Source organism: Rattus rattus, chromosome 18 (genome assembly GCF_011064425.1).
Source record: "Rattus rattus isolate New Zealand chromosome 18, Rrattus_CSIRO_v1, whole genome shotgun sequence".
NCBI classification, from domain to species: Eukaryota; Metazoa; Chordata; class Mammalia; order Rodentia; family Muridae; genus Rattus; species Rattus rattus.
The window spans coordinates 3,532,905-3,547,504 of record NC_046171.1 but is presented as its reverse complement, the minus strand read 5'-3'; the positions used below and the strand labels follow the sequence as shown (position 1 = coordinate 3,547,504).

Here is a 14,600-nt window from a genome sequence, read left to right as displayed (position 1 = left end):
CCTTGCTTTCACCTCCAAAGAGCAGTATGCTGTCACAGGCTTTCCATCAAGACTCAAATGAAGGGTGTCCCCCCACCGTGTGAGCCCTGCACATTCCTGTGAAGACACAAGACACACTTGAGACGCATTGAGAGGGGCCAACCTTGGCAGGAGACTGTTCCACATATCCTACCCCAGCTGCTCTAGAAGTTTCCAATTTTTTTGAGAAAGACAAAAGGAAAAGACACTAAAATGAGAAACTGAAATTCAAGGAAGGAGAAAGTGTTTGGTAGTCAAGTTAGTCTCATGTTTGAAAGTTCTGGAAATCTGTCTTAGATAGGGTGTTACTGCTGTGAGCAGACCACAGCCAAGGACAACATTTAATTGGGGCTGGCTTACAGGTTCAGAGGTTCAGTCCATTATCATCAAGGCAGGAACATGGCAGCATCCAGGCAGGCATGGGGCAGGAGGAGCTGAGAGTTCTACATCTTCATCTGAAGGCTGCTAGGATGAGGGTCTTAAAGCCCACACCTATAGTGACACACCTACTCTAACAGGGACACACCTAATAGTGCCACTTCCTGGGCCAAGCGTATACAAACCGCCACACTAACCTATGTATTTTTTAATGGTGAAAAAAAATGTACACGAAACTAAAAGTCTTAGGCAACAGAACTAAAGATTATAGATGGGCACACTAAGGGATTAAAAACATTTGAGAAATGATGAAACAGCTAATTTACAAAATATGATAGAGAATTTTAGAAACTAAGACAAGAAAAAGAGATGTTTAAAAACAAAAGTTAATAAATTTTCAGCTGTATCAAAACTGATGAATTTTCAAGAATATAATTTTTTGGCTTCTACTCATCCACCGGTGGCTGCTCCCTGTCTCCTACTGTCTGGGACCCTCCCTTCCCCTCCTACTCCCTTCTCTAGAAATCCCCAAACGAGCCAAATTCTGTACCAAAGGAAAAGGCCCTTCCGGCCACGATCAGGTGGAAACCAAGAGGAGGAGCGCTCCTCACATCGCTATGACCCGGGACCGAGCCTGGCTAAGCACACGGTGTGCCAGAGTCGTGGCAGGAAACTCTGGAGCTTGCTAACCAGTTTCCATAACCGTGCCCACCTACAGAGCAGTCTTTTAAAACTTTTACTAAAACTATCCATTTTAAGGGCATATCCTGTCTACCAATTAGCTGTCAAAATGGAAAAACATTCAGCTAAGCCTGTACAACAGCCTTCACTCTAACCTTTCCACCAGCTTACCTTCCCCTGGGACTCTGACACCTCAAAGGCAGACAGACGAGGCTGCCTCCTTGTTCTCAGGAGGTGTGTACAGTGGTCTGAGCTAACCTGGCTATGTCACTACGCCGTGCTCATGATGGCTCGTGCATTTACCAGGGCTTTGCGGGTTATGCTGTGGACTGCTGGCTTGTTAACCTGTGTTTACCAGTAGACCCTGTTGTTGAAAACAGAATTCATAATGTCTGAAGACTTACAACTATAAGAACTTCTACAGATCTTTAATATTTTTTGCCCTTTTATATATTTGGATCGTCTCTTCTTTTTAAATGGCTGTTTGTTTTGAGAGTTAATATGACGTCTGTATCACCTGCTTTAGCTTTTTTTTTTTTTTTTTCCGGAGCTAGGGACCGAACCCAGGGCCTTGCGCTTGCTAGGCAAGCGCTCTACCACTGAGCTAAATCCCCAACCCCCACCTGCTTTAATATAATGTGTGTAGCACCCTGGTCTCTCAGCATGATGTTGCTGATGGCTACCATGTAGATGGATGTCATGGGATATATTTTCAGGATAAAACTGCCAAGAAAGAGTGGAATTAAGTAAGCCAGCACTCATGCAAACATACTCTACACTCCTTTCAGTTCACACTGTTAACAGGAACTTCAAGTATGCTCCTCCCCCCAGCTAAAGCAGTTACAAAATGCTAGGCTGGGTCACTTGTCGCAGATGCTAAGGAGAGGAGAAATAATGCTGTAGGGCAGACAAAGAACATCATCAGTGCGCTACGCTGAGGAAATGACTACATGGACCAAGCAACCCCAAGTCCACTTTTAGGGTGCTGACATGATCTTTAAATTTAAAAAGAAGCTAGGCATGGTGGTGCACGCCTTTAATCCCAGAACTTGGGAGATAGAGGCAGAGGGATCTGAGTTTCAGGCCAACATGGTCTACACAGAGAATTCTAGGATAGCCAGGGCTGCATGGTGAGATGCCATTTCAAAAAAATAAAAATCAAACAAAACAGAAATCATCAGACAAGGGGCATGGGAGATATAATTAAGCAGTCCTGATTATAACTTTTATTTTTATTTAAAAAGCTTTATTCATTTTACATACATGCCATTTATGTGAGCATGTGCACCTGAGCCCTAGGGCAATTGTGGAGGTCAGGGGCAACATGGAGTCATCAGTTCTCTCCTTCCACCTCGTGGGCCCTGGGATAGAATTCCAGCCACCCAGCTTTAGTACTGAGCCTCCTTGCTGTCTCACTGATTGGAGTTCATTTGGGGGTGTGGAGGTTAGAGGGAGGGGCGGTCTTGAGGAGCTCTAGCTGGCCTCCAGAGATCCACCTACCTTTGCCTCTGGGGACTTAGGCCCTTTAGTGTTTGAGGGACGAGATGCCCACAGGGGATGGCGGTGGCTGCTGCCCTCCTTTGGAGGACTATGTGTCTTGGGTGGCTTTTTTAGTCTTAGAATCTGGAGTGACTGAAGATTTAGGACAATCGCTTGCCTGTGTGTGGGGTAAGAGGGTGTGAAATGGGTAGAGAGACGGAGGCTTTGAGTGATTAACAGGCTTACACAGTCAGGCGAGATCTGCCCTAGAGCAGGACACAGACACAGAATGAAGACAGAGATTTTGGACTTTGACCCTCCTTTTACCTTGTGGCCCAAAGGAGACGCCGTGGGATATTTCTAAGCGCCTGTTACATCCTTATCAAGCTTGCTGGTAAAAGAAAACAGACGTTTCACTGGGACGTTCACATTTTCTGATGTGGCGCCCTTGGTTTTCACTTATAGAGAGGAATTTTACTAAGTAAAATGCTTTCTAAAATTCTATCAGAATAAATTAATTTAAAGTTATTAAAAATTTGTAGGGCTGAAGTTGAATGTGGTAGTGTAAAAGTCAGATCTAATTTTCTGTTCACGACAGAACCCTTCCCATCAGCAAAACCGCAGCAAAGAGCTCTAGAGGACAAGGGCCCTGCGCACTGTCCCCTGAGCCTGCAGTGCAGCCTGGGCATCAGGAAGCCAGCATCTGTATGCTTTCCCATTGGGTCTGGAGTCTCCTCTTATCAGAAAGGCAATGCCTGGGCAGTAGGGAAAACTCTATTAAAAGAAACTCTTCCCATGTGGGTCCCTCCTGGTAAAACACTGATTGTGCTGCTCACCCTAACAGACAAACACTTAAGTGCATTAGTGAATCCGGGGCTGTGTGCACTACCATGCTGGCTTAAATGAACAAAGGCACTACAAAAAGTGACTGTCAGACTGACTGAAGCCTGGACTGTCTCAGCCAAAGACACTCCCATTAATTCCACCAAATCTAAGATCTCTCTCGTTTGAAAAACACCAGCTATCTCCTAATAAAATAATTACTAAGCATCCTCTGGATAGACAAAGTACCATGTGATCTATCTGCTAAAGGGAGACATAACAACTGCAACAGAGGATTCTGAGACAGGGAGTCAGCATGGCAGTGCACACAGGTAATTTGAGCCCTTGAGAGGTGGAGGCAGGTCTATGAGGAGGTTCAAGGTCATTCTTAGCTACAAACTGAGTTCCAATCAGCCTCAGAGTGTCTCGAACCAAAAATAAAAATAATGTGAAATAAAATATGCAAAAACACACACACACAAAAGTAAAAAAAAAAAAGATTACAGAGTCTTTCTATAGGGAGCTCCCAAGAGATAACTTAATAACTGAGAGCTAAAACCAAGTAATTTCCTCTGGGAAGGACTTCTATCTGGCTGTCTTAGCTACTTTTTATTGCTCTGATAAGATATCTTAGTTAGGGCTTTACTGCAGTGAAGAGACACCATAACCAATGCAAGTCTTACAAAGAACAACATTTAATTGGGGCTGGCTTACAGGTTCTGGGGTTCAGTCCATAATCATCAAGGCAGGAAGCATGGCAGCCTCCAGGCTGGCAGGGTGCAGGAGGAACTGAGACTTCTATATCTGAAGGCCTCTAGAAGACTGGCTTCCAGGCAGCTAGGACTAGGGTATTAAAGCCCACACCCACAGTGACACACTTTCTCTAACAAGGTCTCAACAACTCCGACAAGGCCACACATCCTAATAGTGCCACTCCCTAGGCTAAGCATATTCAAACCACCACAGGAAGCTTTGGGATGGGGGGACGGGTTCACGGTTCCAAAGGGTTAGAGCATATGATCATCAAGACAAGGCATGGCAGGCAGGCAGGCAGGCAGGCAGGCAGGCAGGCAGGCAGGCAGGCAGGCACACGCTAGAGCAGCAGTTGAGAGCTTACATTCTTCTCCATAAGCATGGAGAGAGTGCTAACTGGGAATGGTGTGGCCTTTTGGATCTTTAAAGCCCACCTTCGTTGGCACACCCTGTCCAACAAGGTGACACCACTTCCTAATCTTTCCCAAACAGTTTAAAAAATTTGAGGACCAAGGATTCAAATTTATGAGTCTATGGACCAATTCTCATTCAAACGCCACACCTGCTGTCCTGCAAAACTTGATTATTTCTTACCAATAGGCCAACTTCTTCTTCCACAGGGACTTCACCTTCCATTACATCTATAGCTGAGAGCTCCAAGTAACTGAACTCAAACTCAAAACTCTGGGAGGGCTGAAGGCTTAGCAGTTAAGAGCACTGGCAGAGCGATCGCAGAGACTGGGTTTCAGATCTTAGCACGTGCATAACATGTAAAGCCTGCAACTCCAGCTCTGAGTTTACATAACATGTAAAGCCTGCAACTCTCAGCCTCTCTTTGCCTCTGTCGCACTCACATGTGTACATACACTCACACAGACGTAACTACATCTCAGAAACCGCTTAGACAGCACTTCAATGAACCGTGTCTCTTTTGCATTGCATTCCTTAAGACTTCTTATATTGAGGCATTTTTTTTTTTAAAGTTGTATGAGTTATTTGGAATTTTTATTGGTATGGTTTCCCAAACTACACAAAACAATGCTATTTTTCCTGTGAAACTACAATGAGGATGATTGTGGTCTCTTATTAATCACGTGTTGGTTATGACCCTCTATGTATCCCCAAGGCTTCCTACTTTATTTGAATCATAAAATTATATTAAAGTTCAAACTTTGCACTATCTTCAAAAAGAATCCCTCAGGATTAGTGTAATATTGGGGGGGGGCGATTTTAGACTGGGTGATTTTAAATCTTATAACCTAACTCCATTTTTGAGGTATCTATTTTAAACTCAAATTTCTGGAGCCAAAAATAAGACATGTAAATGGGTAGAGCCGATCGGATGGCTTTGTTGTCATTGATACTGCACTGTGAATGGATCTTCAGCAATACATTCACTAGTTCTGGTGGACAACCGAGAGAGACGACAAGAGACTGTTGTATAGTTTAGGGGGCTTCTGGGCCCTTCTTTGGCATTACTCCATTCCTAACATTCGGGCTTTTGTTTAGTGGCCTCTTCCTTCTAAGAGCTTTCAGAGAGCTGGAAGCATCCTCCATGCTGGGTACGATTCATAGTGCCTGACGGTGCTATGAAGGTTGCTGGGGGGGACAAAGGCATCAGCAGTCTCATGCAGAGGTGACCTCTGTATCTGTACGGCCAACCTAGCATGGAGACAGGTATTGACTGGTGCCACAGGAACATGGCTTTACGGGCAGTAGCCACTTGCTCACACTGATCAGATCTGAGCCCTACTCAGTGAGAGAAGACCCATCCCTAGAAGCATAAACCCTGTCAAAAGCTCTTGATTAAGGTAATCTTAAGCTTCAGGGAGGAACCTACAGTTGCTATTTGGCCAAACTGATGTAACATCAAGCTGTCTTCCAAACACCTGTGTTTATAATGCTCTGGAGATGAGCGTTATTTATCAGCCTTAATCAGAGCAGCCGGTCTTTGCAGAGAGGAGGTGAATGCAAAAACCCATGAATCTGCAAGACACTGAGAATAAAGGAGGCTGAGGGCTCAGCTCTAAGGTGTTTACGGTACATTAGGTCCAGGGAATATTACAGAAGAGGGAGAAGAAAGAATCTAAGAGTCAAGAGACAGGGAGATGAGCTGCAAAATGCCACAGTAATCGTGAACTCCCAGCAGCAAAGCCGCCCTTATGGGCAGTGGCCTCCACACTGAAAGCAGAATGACAGATGGACTAACTGTAGCTGAAGGGCCGAGCGCATGGAGCAGTGTCAACTACCTTCAAGATACATTTTCTCATACAGTTTGCGATACACCCTAGAACACCATAAATGATGGTTAAAAAAAAATCCACACCATCCTCAGTAATGACATGGCCCATGACGGCACCGCTGCTGTTATTCTAAGGCTGTTTAGTACTAAAAGGGACAGCGTGCATGATTTACTGTATCACTGGTAACTAAGGTTGAATATGGAGAAAAGGAGGTGGAAGACAGACGTAAGGCTAAACTGAATCTGAATTAGCAGTTTCAGGGCATATTAATGATATATTATACCTGTTGTATATAGGATAAACAGACAAGGCTGTGAGCATACATTTCCTACTTCTGCAAACTAATAAGGACAGCAGCTAGCATCATCTATTGTATATCCACTACATTTTCAAATTTTACCTCCTTCTAAACAAAAAGAGGGTTTCTTAAAGAAATGGCTGGTTTCAGATCAAGGGCGTGATGACTCAGGTGTGCTGTGTTATATTACAAATCTAAGAACTATGCTGAGTTACATCAGCAAGTCCAAGGGCCAGTCAAAGCTGAGTGTCTGAAGACAATGGTAAACGGCGTTTTGTTGGTTTGTTTGTTTGTTTTTTAAAGTTGCATGGCTAGGGAGACGGCTCTAGGGAGATGTGTGCTATTATGAAGACCTGAGACTAGCTCCCCATGTGAGACGATGGCCAGGACAATGCACTCCTGTAACCAGAGACAAATGGGCCCTCACACATGCTAGACAACCAGTCAAGCCAGTCAGTGAGCTCCAGCTTAAGTGAGAGGCCTACCTCAAAACCCAAGGAGGTGAGGGACAGAGGAAGGCACACAGCAGTTGACCTCTGGCCTATATACCGCAAGCACACACACATGTATACATGCACGCACACATCACACAGTTACAACAACGAAAACATTACTGGGGTGCAATGCTGCACAATACTTCCCCTAGGAAAGCCCAGGAGTCTATGTCTCTGGTCACATTGGAGCATGTTAGGGAGCTGCTTCTTCAGTTTGAAAACTGGCACAGAAAGGAAAAACATGACATTCAGCCCACTTTCCTGGGGACAGTACAGCTCAGGATTACCAAATGAAACCTTAGAGAAATGTTCTCTCGCCATCACTTTCCCGCCATCAAAAAAGATAGCCTTGGAACAGCATTCTGTACTCCCAATTATGAAGTGACAGATTTAAGAAACAGACATCAATGGATGGAAATATCCGAGAGAGAGATACCCTGCACTTCTGTGTGTTTTATGATGGCAGAGCACACATAATGGTAGCTGTGGAGCAGAATTATCTAAAACTAACAGTAAAACCCAACTAAGCTTCCCACTTCCTTGTCACAGGAACGCAATCGCTGAGCACACCGGGGTTCAGTGACCAAAACCCAGGCTTGTCAGCCACTCTGGTGACAAAAGTCTTTTCCCTCAGCTGAAAAGTCATTACCAGAGAAGAGCTGGTCTTTAACTCGGGGTACCGGCCATTTATCTGAAGCATTTGGGAGGGGGGCTGGGCATGGAACTCAGGGCCTTATGCATACTGAACAAGCACGGGGTTTCGAAGCCATACCCCAGGCCTGTTTCTTCCTCCTTAAATTCTGATTTGAGTAACTTACAAAATACAGATTTCCTCATTGCACACATTGAAACTATTAGAAGACATTTCAATACTGGCTGACCAGTTAATAGCTTAGGAAATTACTATTCAAATGTGAGGAATTATAATGGCACTATAATATGAATGTCAACTTACGTTTAGAGATATACAATGACTTATCTACAGATGAAGTGATAAGGGGGAGTAACTTCAAAGTAAGCTGGTGATGGCTGGCTGGCGAGACGGCCCAGTGTTAAGAGGACCTGCTGGAGTTCGAGTTCCAGCACCCTTATGGTGGCTCACAACCGGCTACGACTCCCTCTACTGGCTTCTATGGGCACCAGGTACACATGCGGTGCAGACATACATGCAGACAAAGGATGCATCCACATACAAACAACAGCAATGTGGTGGAGAGGACGGTGTAGATGGATAGAACTGGTCTGGGCTGCAGTCCCCAGCGAGTGACTACTGGGATACTCACAGTGAATGGGGATGCGGAGTCTGCGCCCTTGTCAAACATGCACAAAGGTCACGAAGTAGAGCACTGAACAGTACCACTCTCAGGAGGCCAGAACTTGTGAAGCAGTGGATGCTTCTGCCCTGACTACTGCTTCCCTGCCTTCCTGCCACTCTTCCTAACATGGAGGTGACAGTCACCATAGCCCTACTCTGCCAGGAGAGAAGGAATCCCAGCAGGATCCAAGCAGTCACCAAGTGAGCAGCAGCAGCAGCAGTAGCTGGTTTGATCCAGCAAGGGACGACCCAGGGACAGAGGAGCCTGAGCTCACTGCGGCTTTCCCGCTAAGCTGTGCGTGGGAAGCAGTATGATGATGACACTGTTATCAGAAGTCAGGTCGTGGTGCCACACGCTGACAAGCCTAGCATTTGAGACACAGAGTCAGGGGATTATGAGCTTGGGGGTCTATACAGCCAAACAAAACTGAAACAACCCCCAAACAAAACATGGAAAGAAGCTCTTGATGGGAGAAGACAAAATGCTCAGTTAGCGCTGCCCCCTTTGCCGCATGGCTTCCCGGCATCACTGTGAGTTCTGACATTAAGATCTGATCTTAATGCACACAACTGCTTTAAAGTCATTGCTAAGGTCTTGAGAAAAAGAGTGAGAAGACCCTGACCTGTTAAAGGAAGACAGAGGACTGAGAAAGCGTCCATGGATCTACAACAGGAGCGTTGACGTTCTATTAACTATTCACAGTCATTTGGTTTTTCCCCTGTTGCTTTCCAGCCATGACAATCTCAGGTTGACTAAGCGGCTCTCAAGGAGATGTCACATAAAAGAATTCGCCTCTGGGTACATCTGAGCCGCCGACTGGGCACCCACTCCTTTTGTGGGTGTCCTCGGCAGGGTGGCTGGCTAAGCCCAGTACGCTGCTCGCATACATCTGACGTAATCGACATGGAAGGGTGTCCATGACAACTTCAAACACCTCTGTAAGCTAAATGAAGCTGCAGTGTCAGACTCAGGGTCACGAGATCCCCAGAGCTCCTTCGCACTGACACCAGCTCCCTCTCTGTAAAGGCGACCCCAGGAGGTGCAGAGTGGAGGCCACCACTGTAGTCACCTGCTGGTCAGTGCACATCCATAGCTGTGGCTCTGCATTGCTGCTGCTATCTGACTGAGGGACAATGACAGGCATGTGACCGTAGTGCTCCCTTGCAGTCACTCTGGTAAACATTGTAAACCTCATAGAAGAGGGCCTGGGGTGTCTGATGAGACAGCAAACCACCATCTTGCCTTTGCAACCTTCTCCCTTCATCGGGCATGCCTGAGACTATGAGCGTCATGGGTAACACTGGCTGGGTTGGCTTTGACTAATATGCAGACCATTGTGTGCCTCACAATGGACATAGTGGCTTCTCTACCAGATGGGTCTGTTTCTTAGTTAACCACAGGATCAACAAACGTATTCTTTCTGCAGTAGGAAGGGGAAGCATTTACATGGATGCAACACGTGTAAAAGTCCTCGGGGCTGAAGCCCTGCCACACAGGTGTTGAGTCTGCAGGGTCTCTGTTCTACAGATGTCCCTCAGCAAAGCCTCTCTCAACTGCACACAGTGAGGCCTCAAGTCTCCCCACACCTACACACCACACAGAATGAGACAGTGACACCACACAGTGCTTCAAACCTGTTAATTTTCACATCACTTGAAAGTCACAAAAATAGCACAAACATTCATTTTTTTAAAAAAAAATACATCAACAATAAAGTAAAAAATAAAACAACTTTTCGGGTTGAGCTCTAAAGGTGCTCTTCTCAGGGGGCGCTCCCCAGTCTGGCTACTTCTGTAAGTAGTGAGGGAAATGCAGCGGGGGTGGGGCTGCACACTCCTGCTCCTCACACAGCATTGTATGTTGTCCTCCTCCTCCCTGTTAGTCTACCACGCTCTAAAGACTTGTGTCAATGTGGATGTGTGTCCCAACACGGCCAGGAGAACGAAATCCTTCAAAGACACAGCAGTTTGTTCCAGGTAAGGCTAGGCAAAGCATACGCTCACATCCAGTGAGTTTTTTCCAAGGACAGCCACAGCAAAAGCAGAGCTTCAAGGATCTCAGGAGCCTAGCTCCACAGGAGGGGAGGAAAAGCAAAGGCCTGGGAAAACAGAGTACGGTGCCTGGGCAGGAGAAGTCACTCTTGATACTGCCAAGGCCAAGGCCAGGGATGGAGTATGCACAACGGACTACACAAAACCGGACATAGGAGAAAATGAGCAAAGGACCTAGAGCTGAAAACACCCTGGGAAAACTTCGCCAGGAGGCTCCCACTCAGTGCCTTACTTCCTCAAGGGCAGGTCAGCATTCCAGTCAGACTGTACACAAGGACTCTCTTGACAGCAATTGGACTAGGCAAAGAGAATCCCGGCCCGACTTGTCTATGAGAACGTCCCACAGCTACACTTCCCATTCACATCAAATCAAAGCCTTGGAAGGCTACCTGCTCAGTATCAGACAGCTGCCCTCCCCAGCCCTGCCTACTCTTAGAGACAAGCCTTGGCGGGGAAGCCTTTGCTACCGAGAGCATCTGTACTCTGCAGATCAGAGCAGTTCCCAGAGTGACCCCGGTGCTCGGCCACAGCATCATCTTCGTGTTTGTTTCCTTAGGCTTCCCGAGCTTATTATTTTGAATTTTTCTACAAATAAACAGCATTCTCTGTCACTCAGTCATATGACGTTCAAAAATCAGCGACAGTCCTTAATCAGAGTTGCTTAATTACTAGAATCCGAAAACACTGGAAGGCGGAGTGTCTAGGTAGATATGCAGAAAGGTCATTGTGATACTTACCTATCAGGCCCTTCTCCAGAGTGAAGGCTTTGTTTGTAAACATGCATTCAAAAGCCACAATGTGGAAAATCTTGTTCACTGTGTTGTGAGTCCCAACTATTCGAATGTACCTGAAGGCAAGAAGAGAGACAGCTGTTGGAAGGAACTCTGCCACAGCCAGGGGAGGCAGGGGAGGGAGGACATGGAGCCAGAAACAGTCAAGGGGACCTTGAAAACCTTCAAGTCAACCTCCTAGGCCGGCTCATGCCCATGCCATTTCACGGGGAATTAAGTAAAACTCAGATCTGATGTACCTAGGAATCACACTAGGTCCTATTTAGCTCAACCCTTGGATGTCAGAACAAATGGAAACCCATGAGGCATTTACCCAGGAGAGTAACAACCAGCTTCTCCCTTGCCTCATGGCTAGGAGTCTGTCTGGGTACATGTGCAAAACTATAGGCAAAATCAAATGCTTTCGGCTCCAAGAGCTTCCTTCCATGCATTGCAGACAAATGCATGCAATCGATGCTGCTTCCCTGTCCCGAAGCAAACATGCACAGAGGCTACTGAGAAGCACCACGGACATCACTTATTTTAGATCGCTCCCGTCCCAACTAGAAAGTGAAGCCCACATACTTACGCCGGCCCCCACGTGACTGCCGGGGAGCCTTCCCTGTAGGGAGGACCCAGCCTGCTCTGCAGCCTCCGCCTGGGCCCCACAGCTCTGCCATCTGCACACCGTGTGCAGTGGCACTGGGCAGGTCTGGAGTGTCTTGGCCTGTTCACCCTGCCCATTTCCCTAGAGACTTCATCTGCCACACACAAGCATTAAACCTTGGAGCGGCTTGCTCTCCTGTCTCTGACAGGGCTGACGGTTCACAGGTTAACGAAGACACAAACTCACTCTTCTGAGTGTCGCGCAATTCCAAAGGGAAGGTGCCCTACACGATCTTACTAGAATTCAAGAGGGAAGACCATGAAAAATAACTAGACCAACTAAGGATGCTCTTGCAAACTGTGAACTCTGAGGGGCAGGGGCCTGTGAGAGAACAGATCTCAATTAGGAAGTGACAGTCCAGGCAAGGTCTTAGTAATGCCCTCCCTCCGATGAAGAACAACCTTCGATTCAGATGATACAATTGTACTTCCGAGTTAATCGCTGCTCACTAATTCTGTAATCTTGTAACATTTCTCATCAGTCCGGGTTACGTGCAGGATGTAGAACAGTATTTGGAATGTTCACATTAAGGTGACCCTATTTAGGGCTTTTACATCATGTCCTATCCTCTTCCATTTCCTCCAGCCTGTGCCTCATGGCACTCCCTGTGCAGCTCATCTAACCATCTGCTCCTTGACACTAGCCGATCACTCATCCTCAGAACCCGCCCTAATGACATCGCCTGGACTAGCTACTCAGAGAGCTTACACTTCCTGCAGGGAGGCGCCATCCTTCCCTGGCCGAGCCCCAACAACTGTTCCTCCTCTCAGGACCCCGCAGGCACACGGAAGGTTTCCTGGCTTTCCTCAGCCTCAGTGTGGAGAAAGAGGGCGGCACAGTTGGTTAGGTGGTGTTTTTGCCAGGGAGTTCATCTAGAGTAAGGTCGTAGTGGGTCTGTGCTGTCTTTTACTGTTGTCAGCGGCCGGTCTCCCCCGTATTTTCTGGAAGGGAAGGGGTGGACAGAACCTGGAGCCTTGGCCTGAATCTAATTTTGGTCATTTCCTGTAACCACAGGAACTCGACCAGCAGAGCACTTTCAACCGCAGAAGCCCGAGGTGGCCCGAGCGCTGCCCTCTGCAACCTTAGAGTGGGCAGTTTGGTGCAATGTGATCGGATCCTACTCTCAAGGTCAAGTTACCAGAGAAGGGCTACCCCTCCCACAGTGCGGGTGAAAGCCCAGGCGGAGCAGGCCTCTCCCTTCCCGGTGCCTAAGCAGATGCTGAGCAGGTCCTGCCTGCCCTTTGGAAGCACGAAAACCAAGCTTTCCAGTAGATTACAGTCATTTCCCAAATTTTACCCAGGCAGGAATAGACAAAATTATGCAAGTTTTCCTTCCCTTGCCCACAGTTAAGAGCAACTGAAGACATTTTACAACTTTAATGACAGTGTTTGTGACAATAAACAAAATAATAGATAAGAAGAACACAGACAAACGTTCCAGGTCAAAGCCACCATAAATGAAGACAGCATTATCCCCGCCCATGGCCCTGAGGTCAAGCCAGCCATTCATCACTGTACATCACTTGCTGGCCACGCAGCATGCCGGGAGCCCTGTCACCCCAACCCCTCTGCTTTCTAAGCGTGGGCAATCTCAGCATAACTCACAGGAATGCTTGATGTCCTTATCCAAGCTCACACTTCAAGAAATATAAACCATAAGCAAGAAGCCAGCCAAGCTCCTGCCCTGAAGAGCCAGACTGGAAAGAGCACAGCTTCTCCAAACGGCCAGGCTTCAATGGCTGCCGACGGCCCGGAGCCCTACACTAAGAATTCCGAAGCCTGCCTTACTGAGACCCTTAAGCGATGACCGAGGATGCGCGCAAGCACCTCCCTTGATCACTGGCTCATTTCCTTCCAGAGCTGAGAAGGGAGTAGCCCAGGGCGGGTGAGAAGCTGCAGCTGAAAACCCAAGAGAAAGGGTTGGGATGGAGTCCATTCTTTTTGTTTTGTCTTTTAACTTTCTTTGAAAAGAGAAACAAAATGATTCTAATGTTTAAGCAAGGGAAGTGGCTATCACTCCTCTGCCACCACGATCCCTGGACAGCAAACGGGCGAGGCTTCGGATTTGCTCTTTCCCTTCAGCGCTGTCTCTGTGGTGCACAGTCACTTGTGTCACCTAGTAACAAGGGCAGAGGCTGCAAGGGCCTCATCAGTGTGCAGGGAGGAGCAGCACCAGGAAACTGGAGAGCTCCGCTCTGTTCTCAGAGGTCCTCAACATGGCGGCTCTGTCTGAAGGTAATTAAAACTTAAAGTGTGCTGTAGAAGCCACAAGGCAGCAGAATGGCCAGACTCAGAAAGATAAATGCCACCCACACCGGTCCCAGTGAACTGGTCTCTCTCTGACACTTCTTCTGCTCTCTTTGTGTTCAGTCTTCGAGTGGCTGCCAGAGCCCAGGCCTTGAACACAGTTCAGAACAAGATGTTTCCGTAACGAAGTTCTTCAGAGCTGAGAGACTGGGTGAAAGGGAGCCTGTCTTCTTTAACAAGAGAAAGTTAAAATGTTCAGGACAGCCTACTAAAACTAGAAAGCTCTGAAGACTTTCAGACCAGTGTGGGCTTCAGAGCAATGCAGCCACCATGGGGCAGATGAGTCGTTGGAGAGAAAAGAAGCGATTAAAAGCTCTGTTTCC

General features: G+C 47.1%; 1 protein-coding gene across 1 annotated transcript in view; it reads right to left on the bottom strand.

The window, feature by feature from the left end:
- The window catches only part of Btbd9 (BTB domain containing 9), a 352,754-nt gene that overhangs the window by 110,091 nt on the left and 228,063 nt on the right, over positions 1-14,600 (bottom strand). The window contains exon 7 of the mRNA XM_032888537.1: positions 11,271-11,380. Within this exon, the coding sequence (XP_032744428.1) occupies positions 11,271-11,380 (110 nt within the window). The remainder of the gene's footprint in view (positions 1-11,270; positions 11,381-14,600) is intronic.